At 53.3% G+C, this 20975-nt stretch overlaps 6 protein-coding genes across 6 annotated transcripts; 3 read left to right on the forward strand and 3 right to left on the reverse strand.

Moving 5' to 3' along the window:
- Nucleotides 1-644: 644 nt before the first annotated feature.
- On the reverse strand, nucleotides 645-1613 carry J7T55_012990 (glycoside hydrolase family 62 protein; the record flags this gene model as incomplete). The annotated part of the gene is made up of 1 exon (XM_053141635.1): nucleotides 645-1613. One exon carries the CDS (start codon nucleotides 1611-1613, stop codon nucleotides 645-647), a length of 969 nt encoding a protein of 322 aa, XP_052995337.1.
- Nucleotides 1614-4907: 3294 nt separating this feature from the next.
- J7T55_012991 (uncharacterized protein) lies at nucleotides 4908-6772 on the reverse strand (the record flags this gene model as incomplete). Its single annotated transcript, XM_053141636.1, has 5 exons — nucleotides 4908-5493; nucleotides 5550-5808; nucleotides 5864-6103; nucleotides 6164-6268; nucleotides 6406-6772. 5 exons carry the CDS (start codon nucleotides 6770-6772, stop codon nucleotides 4908-4910), a joined length of 1557 nt encoding a protein of 518 aa, XP_052995338.1.
- Nucleotides 6773-7946: 1174 nt separating this feature from the next.
- Nucleotides 7947-8257, forward strand: J7T55_012992 (uncharacterized protein; the record flags this gene model as incomplete). The annotated part of the gene is made up of 2 exons (XM_053141637.1): nucleotides 7947-8079; nucleotides 8139-8257. The coding sequence occupies 2 exons, from the start codon at nucleotides 7947-7949 to the stop codon at nucleotides 8255-8257; spliced, it is 252 nt and encodes an 83-aa protein (XP_052995339.1).
- A 2952-nt stretch (nucleotides 8258-11209) lies between these two features.
- J7T55_012993 (sugar transporter stl1) lies at nucleotides 11210-12971 on the forward strand (the record flags this gene model as incomplete). The annotated part of the gene is made up of 2 exons (XM_053141638.1): nucleotides 11210-11310; nucleotides 11387-12971. The coding sequence occupies 2 exons, from the start codon at nucleotides 11210-11212 to the stop codon at nucleotides 12969-12971; spliced, it is 1686 nt and encodes a 561-aa protein (XP_052995340.1).
- Nucleotides 12972-13488: 517 nt separating this feature from the next.
- J7T55_012994 (uncharacterized protein) lies at nucleotides 13489-13860 on the reverse strand (the record flags this gene model as incomplete). The annotated part of the gene is made up of 2 exons (XM_053141639.1): nucleotides 13489-13620; nucleotides 13717-13860. The coding sequence occupies 2 exons, from the start codon at nucleotides 13858-13860 to the stop codon at nucleotides 13489-13491; spliced, it is 276 nt and encodes a 91-aa protein (XP_052995341.1).
- A 5967-nt stretch (nucleotides 13861-19827) lies between these two features.
- Nucleotides 19828-20780, forward strand: J7T55_012995 (uncharacterized protein; the record flags this gene model as incomplete). Its single annotated transcript, XM_053141640.1, has 2 exons — nucleotides 19828-20118; nucleotides 20199-20780. The coding sequence occupies 2 exons, from the start codon at nucleotides 19828-19830 to the stop codon at nucleotides 20778-20780; spliced, it is 873 nt and encodes a 290-aa protein (XP_052995342.1).
- Nucleotides 20781-20975: the final 195 nt, after the last annotated feature.

A 20975-nucleotide genomic window follows, 5' to 3' on the forward strand; every position in this document is an offset into this window, starting at 1 on the left:
CCATCGGAGCGAATTCTCTGGTCAAGCACATACCTAGCTAATTGGCATAGGCGCCATAGCTAGTGCTCTCGACCAGGGACCGGCCAAAAACTGCGAGCTAGCTAGCGGCTGGATGGAATATCGTTATACTACTAGAAATGCGCATCTCGTTTATACGAGCTGCTGGGCCCCGTTGAGTTGATGCTAGCTACACATGTCCTTCTTCTCTGCCTTATTATGCGTATCAGAAGATTTCACTCCGATTCACCCTTCGCCAGCGTCTGCGCCTATTCAGAACCTAGCTACCCAATGACTGACTTCCTCCCTCATCATCATCCCACCTCTTAAAGATATGTTTCTTGCCGCAGCTTCGTCAATGGTAATGTTCAAGGTCATCGCCATGCTCGCTGGGTCCAGAGCGGAGAATCGTAAGGGGCAGATAGGCTATCTGGATCCGTCCGACGGGTCCACATATCAGTGTGTACAATGTAAGTTTCCCAGAACCAAAGAGCATTGAAAGAGTTACAGATTCACACCAAGCAAATTATTTTGGAGAGCTTGGTGATGTTTGTTCTTTTTTTCTAGTTTAGATTGCTACTAGTAGACAGCCATACCGGCAGTTTTCCAAGTGACAAACACGACATAACAGTCATGAGTCTGGCCCTCTACTTCGATAGAGTCAACACACCAGGCCTGTATGGCAAAAGGCCATAGTCTCCCGAGGAGCTAGGCGACCGCCCCTGGTACAGAAGCTGTAGGTTGCACGGGTCGATGGTCATGGTCTGGTCCGGGTTGCTGCGGATCAGGTCGCCGTGGCTAATATCGTTCGTCCATGTGGCGCCGCTGTTTGCCTTCCCGGCGAACGGAGCGCTCTCGCTCGTGGCCTGGGCAGTCCATGAGCCACCGAGGCTGGTAGCCGTGTAAGAGCGGAAGTAGCGCCCATTGGCACCGATAGATTCGACAATCATGAGATACTGGCTGCTCGAGACGGTGTAGACCTGGACCGCCTCGAAGAGGTTGTTGGTCGTGTCACTCAGGACTACCGTCGATGCCGTGCCGAAGCTGCCTGGGAAGTTGCCAATAGGCATACTGGCGCGGTAGATCTTGCCGTTGTCCCCAGCGAAGAACAAGTACATGTTGGAGCTGTCGCCGATGACCGTCTGATCGATGGCGCCTGTGCTGGAACCCGAAATGGTGCCTGTGAATAGCGGCTGGGCCGAGGACCATCCGTTCGCGTTGGTAGGGTCGCTCGACGTCCGGTAGGAGAACGTCGTCGGCCCCCACTGATGAGCGAGCACCCAGATGCTCTTCGGGGCGAAGTAGAAGATTGTCGGTGCAACCGCGCCCGAAGACATGGTGTTCTGACTCGCAGAGGTCATGTCAGCCCAATTGGTGAAAGTACCAAAGTTCATGGAGCCCCAAGTCGATCCAGTATCGTGGTATGTCCCGTAGACAAGATGCTTGCCATTGTAGACGACGTGGGTAAAATCCTTGAGCGAGGCCCATCCCGACTTAGGGGTTGCTAAAGCACTCGTCGATGTCCACTTGTATGTCGATGGAAGAGTGCAGGCTTGAGGAGCAGCAACCGTCATCGAAGCCAGCAGGCCCCCAATAATTGTCCCTGAAAATCTCATCCTGACGATGTTCGATTCTGTTCACGAGGCAGGGCACGAGCGAGGGAAATGCAAAAGTTCGAGGTGATGATTTCCGAAGTAAGCATCGTTGGATGATGACTCTGTCTTTTGTATTCCACAGCCATAGTTGAATTCCATAGACCGAAGCACATCGGCGCCCTACAATATAAACGGCGGGGCTGGCCTCTCCGCGCCGCGAGTCACATTCGAAATTGACGGACGATTCTTCCGTCAATACGGGACCAGCAGCGAATTTAACCAAAACATCCTCCCGTAGCACGGACGAAAGTTGTGCTAAGCGCGCCCAGAATGCTACCGCGGGGGATTGGGCCCATAATCTTAGTGCAAGTGTATAGCCGCCCCTTTAATGCCACGCCTAAAGGAAGCTTTTCTATAGGTACGCGTATGGAAGTCTGCGGAGAATTGACCTGGGTCCCAGTGATAGGGATGGCAAAAGGGGTTGCATTTTGTCTGTCACATTATGCGAGACGGGCCGTGATTATTTTCCTAGGACCCTGCTGCGCAACACATGAAAGATCCTTGCCGCACCAATCCTGGGAGTCTTCGTCCTAGTCATCCCAACTTTCTCGGGCGTCTGATGCCTGCCTTATCCAAATTGGGGTTCAAGCCTCTCGCATCCTTGGAAAACTCACCGAAAGAGTATCGAAACCCACCGTTGGCTGCAAATGCTCAGGGGAAATGCCGGGGTCAGGTGCCATCGCATCCGGTACTTGTGGTGCTAGAGAACGTACGGGTGATCATCTCTTGTCCTTCCTTTTTCTTCTTTCGGTAATGGCATGGTAGCGACCGAAATGCTCCGATCTGTCATCCGCATCAAAGGACAGGCGAGAGGCACCTCCCTGGTGTTGAACCGCTAATGTGGGCTTCCATTTTCTACCACCAAGGACAACCCATGTTTAGAAAACCTTGTGTGGGAATATCGCTGAAGGTTCAAAGGTAATTCGGTGGATAAGTCGTACAGGCTTCTTCCGAGCTATAATTGATACCAAATTCGTACTCGACTACAACAACGGTCCTCAGTGGGGTGTCCGGAACCGTGGCGGCCGGGACTAACAGACTAGCACCTCCGCCTCGGCTTGCACCCGAGCACCCGAGCTACCCGAGCCTCTGAATCTTATTCACCCCTTGCAACAGACAAGCTGCACCCTCTAACTCAGGTATAGCGGTTCCACCTGAACGTGAAGACCTCAGAAAACAAATTTCGGTCCATAACCATGGCTCTGTACTTGAATTATTCCGAGACTTGGCAATCAAACTACAGCGTCGCAGGTCCTGTAATAGAATTGGAAGGACCGGCTAGGGCGAGGGGCGACAGCACCGGTAAATGCTGCCGAGTCCCAGATGTTCAACGTCCAGAGACTAGGGATGAAAAACTTGAACCAGATGTGTTTGATCCATTGGGGGTTGTTCTAAGCTTTGGTACTGGCCAGTCTTGCATCGGGGCCGTTATAATTGAATCAGAGATTGTGCGCCTCTTCTCTTAGGAGAATACGAGCCTAAGCTCGGGTGTCCGCTTCGCAGCCACAATGTCTCTGAACAATTCAAAGGAAACAGGGCAAATGTAAGAAAACCTCCTATGGAATAAGCTGATATAGAATAAAATCACATAAGATAGCCTGCTATAGTATGACCTGCTATAGGATAAGCTTTTATAAGGTAACCTTCTAGAGGACAATTTCCTTTAGGATAATCAGCTATAGGATAGTCTCTTGTACGATAAATCTGAATAGGGATGTAAGCCCCGGGGAGCTCCGTAATAATGTATTGCCATTTTTGAAAGTGTAGCGGTGTTGTTCCAATAGTGTATGGGATTCAAAGGCACGCGAGCTGTCCAGGCAGGCGAGTTTACCACAGGCGCAGGCAGGGCTCAGTCAATGTCATTCTAAGCTCACCCCTTCCTCAGGTTAGAGCTGCCAAATTTTAGCATGATACTCACATTAAGTTTTAGGGTGAATGGTGATGAGGAGTGACTATGCTGATAGGAGTGCACTAAATCCGTGAGAAAGGGGAATAGCATATCAACTTGGAAGGCACGTAGCTAAGAAGGTGCGAGGTCGGAAAGCCACCGTATTGGAAGAAGTAAAGCACAACCCTTAACCGTCGGGCTTATAAGTTACGCTCTCATATAGCCAATACTATAGCAAAATTTGTGTAACATTTAGTTTAATTAATTCTTTGAATGTGATTCTGTGTTATCAAGTTGTTTGGATAAAAGTTCGTCCCGCTTAGCGTTTCCGTTAGGATCATAATTATAATGCTACCGTTTCACACCGTATCAGTTCTCACACCGTAGTCGGATATGGTGTAATGGTTAACATCGGTGACTCTCACTCACCAGCTCGGGGTTCGATTCCCCGTATCCGAGAACGTTTCCTATTTTGCCAATTTTGTCTATATTTTATATCCCAAGCACTTTTCAATAGACATTCAAATTTTACAAGCCGCAAAAAAGATTACAAAACATTATTAAAAAAAAAAAAATTCAGCATTGAATATCTTGTAATATTTTTGTTGGGGGGGGGGGGGGTTTAAAAAAAAAATTGTTCTGGCTCCAAAATGACGAGTATGATGGCTAATGCTCCGTCACATCAAGAGCGTTTTAAAATCCAACAAAGGAGCAAGATGTCTCTCAACAGAGAGCAAGACGAATCCTATTATAGAATTTCTTCCACACTATTCTTCCGCAGGTTTCAGAGCCTCTGGTCAAGGCTTGTTCAAATCATCCAGCGTCAATTTTTCCGAGATTGAACAGGAAAGGGCCTAGGCTTCGCAAGCCTGACTTTCGAGGAGGCTGTAACAGATAGTGATGTGAGGACAGATCAACCGTGTTAATCACCGAGTCCTGCACTTGCGGGTTCTCTAAAGGTACGGTTACCATTATCGGTGATCCGTCACCCGGTGCAGCTCCAATGCGGGATAGGTTGACTGGCTGGTCTCTCGACCAAGTGTTATCTATACACATCTACTCCAGCATCCTGGAATCAAGAGAAAGGGCTGTGGCTTCCCTCAAGATGGTGAAGTTGTCTCTTAATTAGACAGCGAGTCCGTGGCCAAATCCAGCATCGCGAGCGGATGTGGCGCCTTCTAGACATTCCCACCAAGGTACGTTCTTCAAGGACCTCATTTGAGAACATTGTTGTCTGTCGCCTCTACCACGTTTGTCTCTGCTCGTCCGGCAAACATTCTTCTCTGGGCCCCGATATCCAGCCTCTACTAGCCCCGGTCTCGTCGTCGGCGATATTCCATTCAGCCTCACAATGACGCTTAGACGATTTAGATCCTCGGCTTAGGCCCCAAATAGAAGACATTGCTTTCGGGGTCTCCTTTGTCATCCCGCTTAATGTCAACGTACCCAGACTTCCCAATCTGCTCCTCGACATCAGATGCCAGCTCCTGCAGCGTCCGTTTATCGCCATGGTTGGCAACGAATCGATGAGTATTGTCTTTCAGACGGGCGATGATGAAAGCAATTTCTGGATTACCATCCCTGTCGAACTGTACGGTGTATGTCTCGATGATGGCTTCTCCCTGAGCAAATGGCTCGACCTGGGCCGGAGCCCCTACGATGGCGGCAGAAGAGCCACGGCTGTCTGGATACGGCGATCCTTTTGTTCGCGGCTCTGAGGACAAACATAGAGCGTGCTGATACGACAGCACCCCACCGTTGGCGAGTATGAGTCCGTTCCTAGCTTTCCCGTCGCGCAGTTGTCGGGACATCTCAGTGATGGCGTGCATAGAATAGTTGTTGCCGGCCCCACCGAATGATGTGAGACCTCCTAGAAGCGTCAAAGGCTTAGTGCTGTTGAGGATCGGAAGGCCTAGATGTTGGCAGGCCAGCTTCGGGACTATCGGGAAGCATCTGCAAAGACAAAAGTTAGACAGGGTCTCGCCTTTCCTTGAGTCCCTGATGCTCACGAGTACAGATCCAGAATATCGATATTCGCAGTCGTGATTCCTGATCGTGAAAGGCACTCATCCAAAGAGATTGATATCGCTTCACTGCGATGGAAGTTGGGTCGCTCCCAGAAGCGCTCCTTCTCCTTCCTCCCAGCGCCGCCCAAAGGATAAACCCATTTGTCCTCCGGTACACCAAGCTCCCTAGCATTTTCCGTCGATGTCAAGACGACGGCCGCGGCGAGATTGACGGTGTTGAAGGCATTCATGAGGAGATGATCTGGGTACGAGATCAGTAAATTTTCTCGCAAGCAACCGCAACATCGGGAACGAACATGGCGAACAAATCATGCGGTTCCTTTTCGACACAACCCCTATCTCCTCCTTCGTCGCAGGGGGGTTTCCATAATTCCATGAATACTGGTTCCTTGCAGCGACTTGTGCAAACTCTGCGTACAGGGCGGCAGATTCGTCGTTGTTTTCCTTCATTGTCTGGCCACGGTGCGCCCTGAAACCGTTCTCGTAGAGTGGATATATATGGATTGGTGCACCAATAGAGTGTATTCCACCAATGTCTGGGCTAAGTCAGCAGACATCAATCATTGCACTAGAAGTCTAGGGCCCTTTTAACGAACCTTCACCAAGATCCATGGTTGATGGCGAGAACACTTCATCCACTGATGTCGCTGGCTTAGTCCAGCCCGGTGGCTCGGCTTGACCAGCTTTCGCACATGCAGTCACTGAGACATGGCGTTACCATCAGTCACGATATCGCACGGTGCGCATGGACTTTTGCAGTGAGTTCCGGTCTTGCAGAGGATCGTGACAGGATGAATTCCAAAGCCTACACCCCAGGTAAATGCAAGTGCTCACTCACCAGAAGCCAGCGCCTCGCCTCCAGTCACAACAGCCACTTTGCTCTCGCCCCTGGCTATACGTCCCGCTGCCTCGTCCACCAGCTTCGCCGGTTCATTTCCTCCGTGCTCCGTGTACCGCGTCCACGCGGGTCTCTCGTCGAGCCCCAGCCACTTCCCGAGCAGGCCAGGGAGGTCGGCGTATGGCCAGGTCCACGTCCTGACGACATCAATGCTGTCGATCTGTGATGCGACTGGTGCAAGAGATGCGAGACCTGTGTCATTTATCGCGTGTGAGATTGCCTCGAACATCAGTGTGGCGGGCTCCTTGTGGACATGAGACTTGTTTTTGACGTCTGCGACGCCTATGATCACAGGTGTGAAAGCCATGCCCAGGACAGGTCTGGCCACGGCCTAATGGGCTGCAGCTCTCAGAAAGTACTGTAGGAGTTCTCATTGATGTTCACCATCGTGAAATCTGCATGGCCGCGTGAGAACTGTCACCACCTGGGCAAGTCACATGGCGAAGCCGAGGCCTGCGGCGTTCAGGTGGTGCCAGGGTGCGGAGCCGATGTGGGGGGCCGAATTAGCGAACAGCCGCCTACTCTCACCCACCCCCCACCTATGTTAGGGTCTGACCCTGACTGTGGACGTCAGTAGTCCCGTCTTGCGAGCTCCAGCCGTCTGCGATAATGAGCACGACCAGGCCGCAATCAACCCAATTTTCCACGAGCGAAGACGAAGCTGGAGCCGATTCCTTCATTACTGAGAGACAGTCTACAATGGCACGCTCGACGCGTCTGGTGCAGGACCCGCCAAGACCTGAGGCTGAAGCCGTTTCTCTAGCCTCTGCAGGCCTTGTCAATGACGCATTCAAGGCTGCTTGCACTCTATACTCTGACGCTGACCTCACCTTGCACCATCACGGATAGGAACAAGACCGTTGTCTGAAGGCTAGGCAATCCGATCGTGTCCAAGCCCGCCTAGGACAAAGCCCACCGCTGAAGTCTGGACCGACAATCGACTCCCGGCCGCGGAATCAACGATCAATCGGCCGATTCACAGGCCCTGTTCGTCATGACTTTCCCGTCTCAACATCGTCCTGGTGCAACAGTAGCAATGATCGACAGGAACCAAATTGATCGAATGGCTTGTCTTTACCTTGTCTGTGTAGTGCGTGCCTGCAATTCGGGACAGGCCCAGGCCGTGCTATCATGTAGGCATCGTCTCCGTGCGGCTCACGATGATGTACTAGACTCGCCGGCGCAGGACACAGGAGTCGTCGGCGTCATGACCGACAAAGCCCAGTCGTCCAGAAACTGATCGAGTCGATTCACCAGCGTAATTGGTCGTTAAGCTGAAGTTGGTGAAGTCTGTATGTCGAGCATATAAGGCTGGGAGGAATCCCCGGATTCTCGCTGGAGACTCGCCACACGATCAACGTCATAAACCCACTCCATCAGATCAACATCCAAGACATCCCCACGAGAACCGCATTTTCGGACCACAATTCCAGTCACAAACCCACGTGCGCCTAGACACTAAACCTTAAGTTAACATCACCATGTCTTCCAACCAGAACGACGAGACCTACAACGACTACAAGACCGAGGGTGGTGAGATCCCTGTCCAAGATGACAGCGCCCCCGTCGAGGAGGGTGTCGATGCTGCGACCGCCGACTCGGACGCTCAGCTCGGTACGTATTGCACCCAAGAAGCACACCCTTGGCCATTATTACTCATAGTTGAAAACTAGAGCGTGATGACAACGAGGCTATCGACAAGTCCAACATTGTCGATGGTCGTACCCGCGGCGCCAAGCCAGAGGCTGGCTCCTACCGTGAGCCTGGTGATGGCGAGGGATTGCCAGCATAGGTGAACAACACCGGAGAGGCTGGATGCGGTAGACTGGCATCTGTATCCATAGTAGCGATTGAATAGACTTTGGATGCTGAATGGAAGTCTTGTTTCACTTATACCATGTTTCCACCATGTTTCCACTCCACGGATATATCAGATGCACTGCATCAACCACATGTGCACGACGAGTCGCGGTAAGTCTTTTGCCCACAGGCAGATATACAGCCCAACGGTATCGCAACTCATATTCGGCACCTTCTACCCCGGGCTGAGCGCATCGATTCCTGTCTATCATCCAGTTTGTCCCGCCATCTAACACTAGTGCACCCAACTCCACGGCGAACCCCGGAAGTTGGCCGAGTAGGATGCAGGCAGCGCCGTGCCGACGGGTCTCAGAAGCTGGTCATGACGGGGAAGACTAAGGAAAAGCCATGAACCGATGCTGACGTCACGCCGGGAAGTCAAATGCTTGTTAGGCTGGGCGATGCTTCTTTAATCTTCCGCCGCGGTGTGCCGAGGCTCAGGATTTTTGCTTGTTTTTTTTGCCTTTTTGCGAAGGACGCGGGTAGGACGAGTCAACTAGAAGCTGCTTGGCGACCGGACGGCGACAAATAGAGTTCACCGCTTTTAATATGCAACGAAGCTTAGACGCATCTTATCTAAAGCGGAGATATAAAAGCGGAAACCGGCCGTGAAGCGGCTCCATTCTTGCACAAGAACTTGGCAGGTGGTTCGTGTGTTGAATCTTATTGACCGACAAGACAGGGTCAATGTTGACAACAGAAGATGAAACGCCCGGCCACACATGTGCAATTCTCCAGCTTTGCCATCTACCAAGGTTTCTTTGATATGTTGCACGCCTATTCAGGGTTTGGCTCCCCGTTGCCAACTTCATGTCGTCTTTGAAGCGAGGTTTTGTCTTGCTGATGGTAGTGTTGTCAGAGTCGTCAAATCAGTCTGTACCACCATCAAGGCCGGTGTCTGACACTGGCATACAGGTTCACAGCAGCCGGGACCCCATCAGGACCCTGGAAGACACAACCCGATAACCTTGATTAAAGGAGCTTCCCTGTTAGCAGCGGGCGTCTCGTCCCAGATCTCGGAAAGATCTGCGTCGGCAGCCATGGTCAGGCCCGCGCGTCCAACGCCCGCGGCGGAACCGCGGGGGCGTCTGGGATTCGGCTTGATCAATGACTGGGCCGGGTTGCCTCTTCTGATTCAAGAACGATGGCAACTGCTATCAGAGGCCGTGTGGAGCACCCAGGGCGCGGACATAAGGGGAGTGTCCATAAATATACCCACCGGCTCGTCCTGTGGGAGTCGTGGTAAGGTCTGGAGGCTCTCGCATGGGCGCTGGGATCCGTCCTTGTGCAGGTGGGCTGCAGAGAGATGGGGATTCTCCAGCGATTGCGAATCTGAGAATTCCACTCCGCATTCGTTGATTGATCGGCGGGCACTTGGGTCGCTTGCACGAGTCAACAGGGACCAAGTTTGCTGCATCCCCATGGCACCAAGAAAACTGGCTCGCATGTGTCCCACAAAATCCCCATGGCACAGAACAGCGCTAAGAAGCCAGTGCTGTGCGTGCAGGGTCGCATTCGATGTTGGTTGGGCTGGACGATTTTCCAACGGCAGATGCCACGAGGTGGAAGTGCACGCAGTCCTCCTGTCCTTTGCACAACAGACACACAGACACACAGGCACGAAGCCACAACAACACCACGGGCAAGGGTCATCCCCGGATCTCAAATTGCCCTGGTGTCGCATTAGTTGAAGCACTTGATGATTGTGGAAAATTCTGTAAAGTTTCTGTCACGTAAAACAGGCCAGTGCCAGCGCCAGGGGGACGAGCAGGTGCAGCAGAAATTAGGACGTCAGGCCGAAAGAAGACAAAACTCCCGGGCATGCAGTCGAACGAGAAGAGGCTTCAGGCCGATCTTGGCCAAAGCGGGGAAGCCGAGCCGTCTCTTGGCCCCAGACAGGCGACAGTGATTTGGCCGAGCAGGTCTTGAAACCTTGAACGACGCCCACACGATGACCTCATGCCGTCGCACGCCCGCAGTCGCCTCTCAGCCATCGCCAACCCCATCTCACCAGTGCCTCCAGTGCCTCCAGTTGCCTCCAGTTGCCTCCCCCTCGCAAGAGCCGGTGGAGCCCGGGCGCCTCAACCGCACGCGATCCGCCCATCCCTCCCGCCTTGGCCTATCAGAGCCTCAACCGGGCCACGTCTTCGCAGGAGGCCGACAGCATCGTGCGCAATGCGCAAGCTGTCAGCATGCAGCGACCGGGATCCTCACATACCATACAGTCAGAGTACAGTGCTGTGGTGTAGTGTAGTGTACTGTTGTTACTCACCCACCCGCTGCATGAGTCGACCAAAACAACGCTGCGCCTGCTAGGCCCCACGGGACTGCAATAACACCGTTGCACTCGCAGGAGATTGTCGGTCAGATATTCAGGGACCTCTCTGCTACCGCCGCCTATCAGCTCCGCCCGAGCTTGGGCGAAGTGGATCGGCATCGGCAGCATCTGCCTCCTCCCCCAGCCTGGCCTCGCTACTCGTGACCGACCATACCCGAGGTTGGCGTTTTCCCTCGACGTCTCCGATGGGACACCACCCCCCCGGATGGCCGATGGGTCCCCCGATGGGACCTGACGGGGGCTAGCAGCAACTGATGGGACGGATGGATGGATGCATGGGACGGTACGTGGGCGCCAGACGTTGCATTCGCTGCGATACAAATATAAGATGTCCTGCCCTCGTGCTACCCTGACCCGCGATGGTGGTGCCTTCCCTTAACCCCTCATCGACGTGTGAGCCTCTCTCCTCCTTAGTTTCCCTGAGGTCCCTCGAGTCTGTCTGTCCCCCAGTCTGCAGACCGACTGTGTTGTTGAAGATCACATTGTCAAGAGTATTGCCCACCTCCTCTTCAACACCACCCTCCCAAAGGGTGAAGAATCGACAACATGGCGCCTCCCAAGTTTCTCGGCCTGTCAGGGCGGCCACTCTCCCTCCTCGTGTCTACCATCGCGACCACGGGTTTCCTGCTGTTCGGATATGATCAAGGGTTAGTTAGTCCAGAGGTTATTGCGCCTCTCGCCGCCGGCTTATGAAAAGTAATGCTAACATGCGCCATGCTGCAGTGTCATGAGCGGTATCATCACCGCAGTCCCTTTCAATGACATGTTCACGCCAACCAAGAACAACAGTACCATGCAAGGGTTCACCACCGCCATCTACGAGATTGGATGTCTGTTTGGTGCCATGTTCGTGCTCGGAGTCGGCGATCTGCTCGGTCGTCGCCGCGTTATCATCGTGGGCGGTCTCGTCATGGCCGTCGGTGTGATCATTCAGATCACTTCTATGCACACCAGTTCTTCCCCGTTCGCGCAGTTCATCGTCGGCCGTATCGTCATGGGTGTCGGCAACGGCATGAACACGTCCACCATCCCCACGTACCAGGCCGAGTGTTCCCGCACCACCAACCGTGGGCTGCTCATCTGTATCGAGGGCGGTGTCATCGCGTTCGGCACCTGTATAGCTTACTGGATCGACTACGGCGCAAGCTACGGGCCGGACGACCTGACCTGGCGCTTCCCCATCGCCTTCCAGATCGTCTTTGCGCTCATCATCTCCATCCCCATGTGGTTCCTGCCCGAGTCCCCGCGTTGGCTGCTGACCCACGAGCGCTACGAGGAGGCCGACATCGTTATTGCCGCGCTTCGTGGCTACGAGCTGGAAAGCACCGAGACGGCACTCGAGCGCGATGTCATTGTCGACTCGATCCGCGCTTCAGGTGGTTTCTCCAAGTCGACGCCCTACAGCACGCTCTTCACCAATGGCAAGACACAGCACTTCCGAAGGATGCTGCTTGGCGCGTCGTCGCAGCTCATGCAGCAGATTGGCGGGTGCAACGCTGTCATCTACTACTTCCCTATTCTCTTCGAGGAGTCCATTATGCCCGGTAACCGGAATCTGTCTCTCATCCTCGGTGGTGTTAACATGATCGTGTACTCCATCTTCGCCACTGTGTCCTGGTTCATCATCGAGCGCGTGGGACGCAGAAAGCTGTTCTTGTACGGCACTATCGGTCAGATGACCTCGATGATCATCACCTTCGCCTGCCTGATCCCAGGCACTCAAACTGCGGCCAAGGGCGCCGCCGTGGGCCTGTTCACGTACATCGCCAGCTTTGGCGCCAGTTGGCTGCCCCTGCCGTGGCTGTACCCGGCCGAGGTCAACCCCATCAAGACGCGCGCCAAGGCCAACGCGGTGTCGACCTGCACCAACTGGCTGTTCAACTTCCTGATCGTGATGGTGACGCCCATCATGATCTCCAACATCGGCTGGGGCACGTATCTCTTCTTCGCGGTGGTCAACGCCTGCTTCCTGCCCGTCATCTGGTTCTTCTACCCGGAGACGGCGCGCCGTTCGCTCGAGGAGATCGACATCATCTTCGCCAAGGGCAGCGTCGAGAACATGTCGTACGTCAAGGCCGCCGAGCAGCTGCCCTACCTGACCGACGAGGAGGTCGAGCGCGAGGCCATGCGCTACGGCCTCATCGAGACCGTCGACCGCGTCCACCAGGCGCACCACCTCGCCGACCCCGAGAAGACCGCTGCCGGCCGCAAGTCGTCCGATTCGGAGAAGGCGTACGCCGTGCAGAACCGGAGCGGCAACAGCTCCGACGACGCCGATGCCGCCGCGAGCGGCGTCAGCACTCACTAATTAGAGGCGCGTCGGTGACGCGGCTGGTGATATGAAAAGAAGTGGAGGAAGCAAGATGGGTCGAGAGTCACTGATACACGACTGCTTGATGATATTGAGTGTCAGGCACGTGAGAGGAGGTTGATTTCAGTCGACCTTTGTGACCTGTGGCGGTGATTTGTCTTGCGTAATAATTTTCTTAGATACCCGGTCGTCACCTCACCAAGGGACGATCTTTTGACATTAGATCGGAGACCGTGAATAGACGGGTGTATACAAACGATCTCCTGATTAAAAAGCGCTGTAAATATGCCGTTGTGGTGATGCTCATGTCGTTGTGTTGCATGTCCTCCTATGCACCAAATGCAAGTGCCCTCCGTTCCGCCCGCCTCGGCGCTCCATAATGCCCTGGGCCATTTCCAAAACTCCCCTGACTCCTTGTTCCATTAAGAGCTTCATCCATATATAAAGCGTGCCCCCATGAAATCAAAACCCATAATGCAAGAATCTTTCTGCTGTTTCCGGTGCTGGAAAAAGGCTAATATTCCCAATCCCGATACCGTGGCCGGCCTCGGAAGTCATCCGGGTCAGGCCTGCGGCGGAAGAGACCGTTGGCGCGATGCCTGAGCCAATGCAGCTTGGCGACGAACACATCCTCCTCGACGAAAGCCTTAGCGCGGCGAAGTGTGTCAGCCCAGAGAAAACTCATCTACCCAGCATAAACTGGCTGATAGAGAAAGGACAGGGTTTTGTGGGGTAGACAAACCGAGGTGTAGTGATTTGAGTAGATGGCCTCGGATGTGCCTAGAGGCGGCCTGTGGGCTGCGCGGATGTTGTTTACATACAGTCTGCCGAAGTGCTGCATGCGGTTGTCCAGCGCGACCGGGACTACGGAGCGCGAGTGCGGCATGTTGATTTGTTATTGCTTTGCTGCTGTGTTATCTTTTTTCTGCCCAAGTCTCACAGAGAGGCGGGGGAAGAGGTAAGGCGAGAGAGAAATCCAGCAGGCAGAACAGAGCAGAATACAACAGATGCAATCAAGAGGTCCAGATTCATGCGGGATCGCTACTTTTCAATATTTGATTTCTCCATCGTGTCATTCATGCAGGTACGGGAATTGTTGAGGGATGTCATTTGATGTTATGTTGTGGGTTAATTTCCCGTCACCGCTCCCATTCTGTGCCTCACCTTGGGACACCACCCCCCTGGACCCGCGGTAGACCGCCTGATGCGCCTCACACGATGCACCGTACGACAAGGGGCTGTCGACCGCGGCCAACCTAGCTCATTCATGCCCAGCACAGGGCCGAAACAATAGGGCTGCATCGCGGGGCAGAGGCGGTCAGCAGGGCTTGGGGCAAAGGCTGAACGTTGCCTTGACAAGGGCGAGGGACAGAATTAACTGCGCAGTGAGTGAGTTAAGAGGAGCACTTGGGCTGGATTTGGTTCAACTGTTGTGAGGTTGTCTTGACTGAGTTTGATGGCAGCATGTCAGCCAACTGCGGTGCTCGGTCCCCTGACGAGCCATCCGATCTCACAGTAGCTCCGTCGCTCCCCCTCCAGGGCCCTGGGAGGTTGCAGCCAACGAGATCACGTCGGCGATTTCTGGGGGGCGGCACGGGCGGCTGACACCCCCCTCCTCACACAAACGAGACCCGATAGCGTTTTTTTTTACCCCAGATCTAGACATGGCTGCTGGATGATGGACCCTGAGCCCCAGTCCAGTTGTGGAAGCCCCGCACACGACCGCTGGGTATCATGCGTGTGTGCTATCGACAGCCTTTTGATAGCATGTAAAGAAATGATATGGTCGCGTGCACACTTCGTCCTTTTTCTGCAGTGCAAATCTGGCTTGCTTGCATCAACACCCGAGTTTCAACCTCAGCATCTTAAAGGCGACACCAGATGAGCTGGACGCACACATGATGGGGATGTCTCACCAGGAAAATGGACCACGGTCGAGCTGCTTTTGCATGTGTGCCAGGGCCGTCAGCTGTCCATGCCACCAACAGAGCTGAGCAAACACTTACCATGAGTGGGAGCTAGGGGCTGTCATATGTCACACACATGCGATACGATCTGGCAATGGGGATATTTATTAGACAGCCGCCAGCTGACACATTCTGAACTACATCATTGCTCTTCCTGATCTGGTCGACGTGCTAGACTCTCCACAGATGGTAAAACTCGTCTTTTGAACATCTTAGATTGAAGAAAACCATACATACGATTTACATGCTTTGACTTCTGATTGTCGTGGCCCTGGACTCGATTCTCCCAACCCAGGTAGCTTGAACCAGCCAACTGGAAATTTCCTTCCCACTTGCGATAACAATGCCCAAAAGGATCAGTTTCAAATGCGAGTAGGTGGAGATAAGAAGCTGCGGACTTTGCACCATGCTTCCGCCTCGATAGATTATCTGCGTCGGCACAGGGCGCGGTAGAATTAAACGACAATGCAAGTAGAAGACAAACGGAAAGTCGTTGTTTTGGTTGGCTAAAGGTGTGAAATGACTGGCTTCTGCAAAGTTCTGGAAACTGGAATGTCCAAAACCCAGGCCAACTTTGAAGCCAAACAGAATAAGTAGTTGAATGATGCATACCTCTGTAGGCATCTGAAAATCTCTACAGCTAAAGTATTCAAGGCTATGGTGACGTAAAATGACAAGGACGTTTTATGGCTTTCAATGACTTTTTCAAGACCTAACAGAAGGTTGCCCCTCGGGTGGAAAATGTGGAAATGCGTCGCTCCACCCTCTGATAGAGGTTTAAGCCGGGAGGAAAGTAACTCCTAAGCTCAAGTTCAAGTACGAGGCACGAACACTCAGACCTGATTACTAGTATCTGACTCCCTTGGTGTTCAGACTTTGAGCAAGGGACACATGTTTGCACACAGAGAGGAAAATAACTAGCTGGCTAATGTAAAAATGATCAATATGTAACTTTCAAGTGAAACCCGTGCAATACTGCGCTTTTTCCGCTGCCCGTAGCCATTTAGCAGCAATTTACATGTCAGTGGTCATCATTTTCAGACCATTTTGATCACGAGTCTAGGACTTTCCATTCAATTCTACCTGGCACTACAATTCAAGCGCACACAAATTCAATTGCTTTTCTCCATTCACTCATGAAATCCCAGGACCCTGTCTTCTCATTGGACGACTAAAAACCGATGGAAATATTCTAGCCATTCAGGTTCGCAAAAACACTGCAAATATTCTCTGACTCTACAAGACTCTGTCCTCTCATTGGCTAGCTCAAAGACGATGGAAATATTCTGATCATTCAGGTTCGCAAGACACAGTGAATATTTCCCAATTCTTCGTCATCAGTTGAGGACCCGTGTGGGCTTGGAAAGTATATAAACCCAGCTCCCCCTTCTTCACCCATCGCCTCTGACTTCCCTTCCCTCCAACCCAACCAAAAAGTATTTAAACCCATCTCCCCCTTCTTCATCCATCGCCTCTGACTTCCCTTCCCTCCAACCCAACCAGAAAGTATTCAAACCCAGCTCCCCCTTCTTCGTTCCTCGCCTCTGATTTTTCTTTCCCTCCAACCCAACCCAGCCCAGGCATCCATCAACGCCAGCAGCACCATCTACAACGGCCAAGTAAGTCCCTTCGCCTAACACGCCCCTTCCTATCCCTTGACTCTTGTTTTCTCCCCTGCCACCCTAATCATCACTTCCACCCCACTGCTATCAACTTTTACTTCGCAACGTATCGTGCTTTCACCTACCCCACACTTCTGTCCCTCCTTTCTCTTACACAGTCGCTCCCTCCGTTTGATAAATTCTTTCACCATTCCATTCCTCTCTCCCACAACACTTACCCACATCACCAACACCTCGTTCTTGTCCTTTCTTTACACTCCACTCCAGAACACGACGACAGCTAGGTCCGACAATGGCGGAGGACACAAGGGGGGGTGGGATATCAATGCTTCCAGCTTGCAGCTGCTGGCGAAACAAAAGCAGGCATCAGAGGCAGGCAGGAAGGAAGCCACTCGACGCCTTTCACGGCTAGCTCAGTTGCGACTCTGGGCTGGGAAGAAGCCTGGGTGTCTCGTGCACCTTTGGTGGGGAAATTGACGTGAGCCCTGTCGAGCAGCGGCGAGGGCACAACTCGTTTTTCCGCTTTCGATTCATTCATCCCCCGAGGACCCAGGCAACGAAGGCAGGCAGGGAGGAAGCCATCCGACGCCTTCATCGCGGGTAGCCCAGCACTGCTCTGGGCTGGGAAGAAGCCTTAGGTTGTCTTGCACACCTTTGGTGGGGAAACTGACGTGAGCCCTGTCGAGCAGTGGCGAGGGTACGATTTATTTTTCCGCTTCCGATTTATTCGATCCCCCGACGATTCAGGCAACGAAGGCAGGCAGGGAGGAAGCCATCCGACGCTTTCACCGCGGGTAGTCCAGTTGCGGCTCTGGGCTGGGAAGAAGCCTTAGGTTGTCTTGCACACCTTTGGTGGGGAAATTGATGTAAGCCCTGTCGAGCAGTGGCGAGGGCGCAATTCTTTTCGTCCCATTTATTCCATCCCCGAGAATCCAGACAACAAAGGCAGGCAGGGAGGAAGCCGTTCGACGCCTTCGTCGTGGGTAGCCCAGTTGCAGCTCTGGAGCTGGGAAGAAGCCTTAGGCTGTCTTGCACACCTTTGGTGGGGAACCTGATGCAAGCCCTGTGAGCAGTGGCGAGGGAGCCGAATTACGACGACTGAATGGGCTGCGACTTCTAGCTCAAGAGCGAATGATGCCTCGTCGACCGCCCATCGGGGTTCCAACACGCACGAGGCAACAGGTGGACAGTGGTGGAAAAAGTTTACAGAGACTCAGAAATTGGCCTGTTGCTCCGATGCCTTTGGCAATGCTGACGGATCTTTTTTCTCCCATCCGTTGTCAGGTATCGCTTGGAAGCCAGGAGGGTTCACCCCCTCCACGACGCTGCTTTGTCAACATGGTCCAATACAATGCTTTTTTCATTGCGCTCATGGGTTCACTCGTGACGTGAGGAAGAAACTTTCCCCAAGACCATGCTCATGGGTCCATTGATGGATAACTTAAGTAAAATATGTTTGGTCAACGGACATCCAGGTTCTTGGAGCACGTGGTCCACTATTTACTAGGTGCGCACACATACATGGCAAAAACTTTGCTACAATTTACTCGGGCAAACATCAAAGATAATAGCACTGCTTGTAAGGCGGCAGGGCTGCAGGGTTTTTCTTTCATTGTTTTTCTTAATACCTTAGTCCCACACATTTTACTATGCACCTGATCGCCTCTAACCAAAAGAAAGATGAGACGCCCCCATAGAGGAGAGGAGAATTCCCCGGTAGGTCTACCCCACACTCTTTACAGAAGTTACTCAGCCTCTATGGATTCGGTATCAAACTGAAGTCTAGGCCCCTCTACTTCAATTGTGGCTCGATCTTTGGACTACCGAGCCTGCTTCTTCTTCAGAAGCTTTATCTTTGGCCTTTTCACTTTTGCGTCCCACGCAGCATCATACTCTTGTGGGAACTATGACGAATGGGCTGGCCGCCCCCTGTTGCTATCTCTCCGCGACGTCTTTCTACATGTTTGAACAACTCGTCTGCTTGGCGCGAGCTATATCTTCCACTGATCGTCGTATACGTATGGCATGGTTCTCTCAGCGACGGTGATCTGCACTGCGAACGTGGTAGGATAGTGCGTCTGCACCTGCGTGGAGTCCAGGCTGGTCGCAGTTGAGTTGTCCTGCAAGTCCTGCAAGTCCTGCATTCTCAGCCAGAGGCGAAGCGTTGCCAGAGATCGCTCAAATTGAGAGCATGGGGAGATGCCGTGGTGGACTGCGGATGGGAGGACGGCCCAGCAACTTTGAGCTGCTGAGCTGCTGAGCTGTTCAACGGTAAGATGACCGGGTCTTGGACATGTCTCGAGTCAGCTGATTGCCGGCCAACTTTGCTGGTCGAATACGATGCTGAGTGCACACAGAGTGAATGGTGATCTGAGACGGTGTGACAACGTTCCTAGGTTGCTAGGGCTGAGATGCTGAAGATAGCAAAGCAGCTAACAGAATAGGGGTTGGCTATGCTGTGTGCCTGTTAGTGAAGGAGTGACCCGATTCACGATGTACCTAGATTGGAACCTTAGTCAGGGCCACCTCAGTGCTACCTCTATGCCACTGCGGACGCAGACTCCGACAATACTTGGTATCGTATGGGCAGCTGACACAGACAGAACAACACGGTTCAGAAAGATGACACGAAGGGTGGCATCGCATATTCTGGACCGCTCTCAGGCGACAGCCGAATCGTTCGCCTATTTTTTTTTTCTTTCACGATTTTTTCCGCCTCCCGGCGCGCTAAACCCTCTCTCCTGGCGTGGCGCGCTACACAAAGGACCTAGCGAAGACGAGATGCCAAGGAGACACTTGAGGCTGCTTTGAGCTTAGCCTCACGAAGGATTCAGTACTCAGCCAACCAGCTCTGCAGGCAACCACCGGCTAATTTTATTCTCGATGCCGCCGCATGGGCGAATCTGCCGTCTACTGTGGTACACAGCAAATGCATAGCAGGCAGCCAAAACCAGGACAGGGCAGGGCATGGCAGAAGGAGTCAGGAGGAACAATGGGGCAACGTTGGACACTTGAAGTCATTCCCAGGCCCCATCTTCGTGACGATCGTTTTCTTTCCTCTCCCCATCGTCAGCTTCTTACTTATTTTGGTGAGACAGTCCCTCGTTCAAAGTCTTAACTCAGCCTCTGGTTGACCACATTCGCTTTGTTTTGTGCCTGCGTCCTGGTATAATTGTTCACCACACGCATACTCTTCTCAGCCTACAACACCACACCTCACCTCGCCTCACTTTCCAGCGTCTATCTCTGTTCGTTTCACCAACCATGGACAACTCAACAAGCACGCAGCCCAGCGGCCCCGAGAAGCCTGCTGCCGCACGCTTCAGCACGCCTCACGAAGCCGTCAACAACCAGCCCGCTCCGCAACAGTTCCAGCCCATGGAGCTGCCAAAACCCGAGCCATTCAAGACCAGCAAGCCGTTCGCCGTCGCCAAGCTGGTGCTGGGTTCCTTCAACCTTGTATTCGCCATCGTAGCCCTCGGCCTGACGCTCGGCCTCGTCACGACATCTTATTCTCTCGACTCTTTCATCGGCGTGATCATTTGCTTATCCCTTGTACGTACCCGTTCCGGCCTCTACCCTCACAGCATGGTCGAACCGGAAGCAGGAACCTCGAATGCTAACGAATACCACAGGCCGTCGCATCCATCATCTGGCAGCTGGCTGAGCACATCACCCTCGCCGTGCGCCGCAGCTGGCGCTCGATCCACCCGGGCGCACACGTGGGCGTGCACCTCGTGCTGTGGGTCCTGGCCATCCTCATCGTGCCCTCGCTGTGCCTGAGCCTCGTCTACGAGCTGAGGGACTACACCATCGACAGCGAGTGCGAGGAAAACAACACGGGCTACTACAGCTCCTCGAACTTCTACTGCGACTACTACAGCTTCCCCTCGCAGGCCGCCGCCAACAAGTACTTCCAGATGATGGAGGCCCTGACGGCCTTCAGCGTGTTCCTGCTCATCTCGCACTTCACCCTCTTCGTCATGGCCTGCGTCGAGACGGACCGCAGGAGGAAGTACGGCAAGAAGACAAAGGTCGTGTACCTCGTCGCCGCGCCGGGGCCGACTGACGGGCGCATGTACTACACGCCCCTCTCCCAGGGGAACAGGACGTCGGTCCTCGCGCCCCAGCCTGCCCACCACCAGGGTAATGCCGATCCTGGAGCTCACGGCTATTACGCCCCGCCCTCTGGAGTGGCTCCGGGGACGGCGGCATAGAGACAGAGGGGCAGGCAGGGCTGATGGGATTGTATTGATGGGGAACTGATAGACTCTTAATGACTGTGGTTGTGGATTGAATGAGCCTTTGGATGGAACGATGACGGGGCTTATTACATAATTTGTAATGATAAATGATACCCTTTTAGACTAATTCACAGAATCGAGAATCTTTACCTCGTACCCCATATGGTC

The sequence above is a fragment of the Diaporthe amygdali genome (genome assembly GCF_026229845.1).
Source record: "Diaporthe amygdali strain CAA958 chromosome Unknown NODE_9_length_1275696_cov_64_842800, whole genome shotgun sequence".
Classification (NCBI taxonomy): domain Eukaryota; kingdom Fungi; phylum Ascomycota; class Sordariomycetes; order Diaporthales; family Diaporthaceae; genus Diaporthe; species Diaporthe amygdali.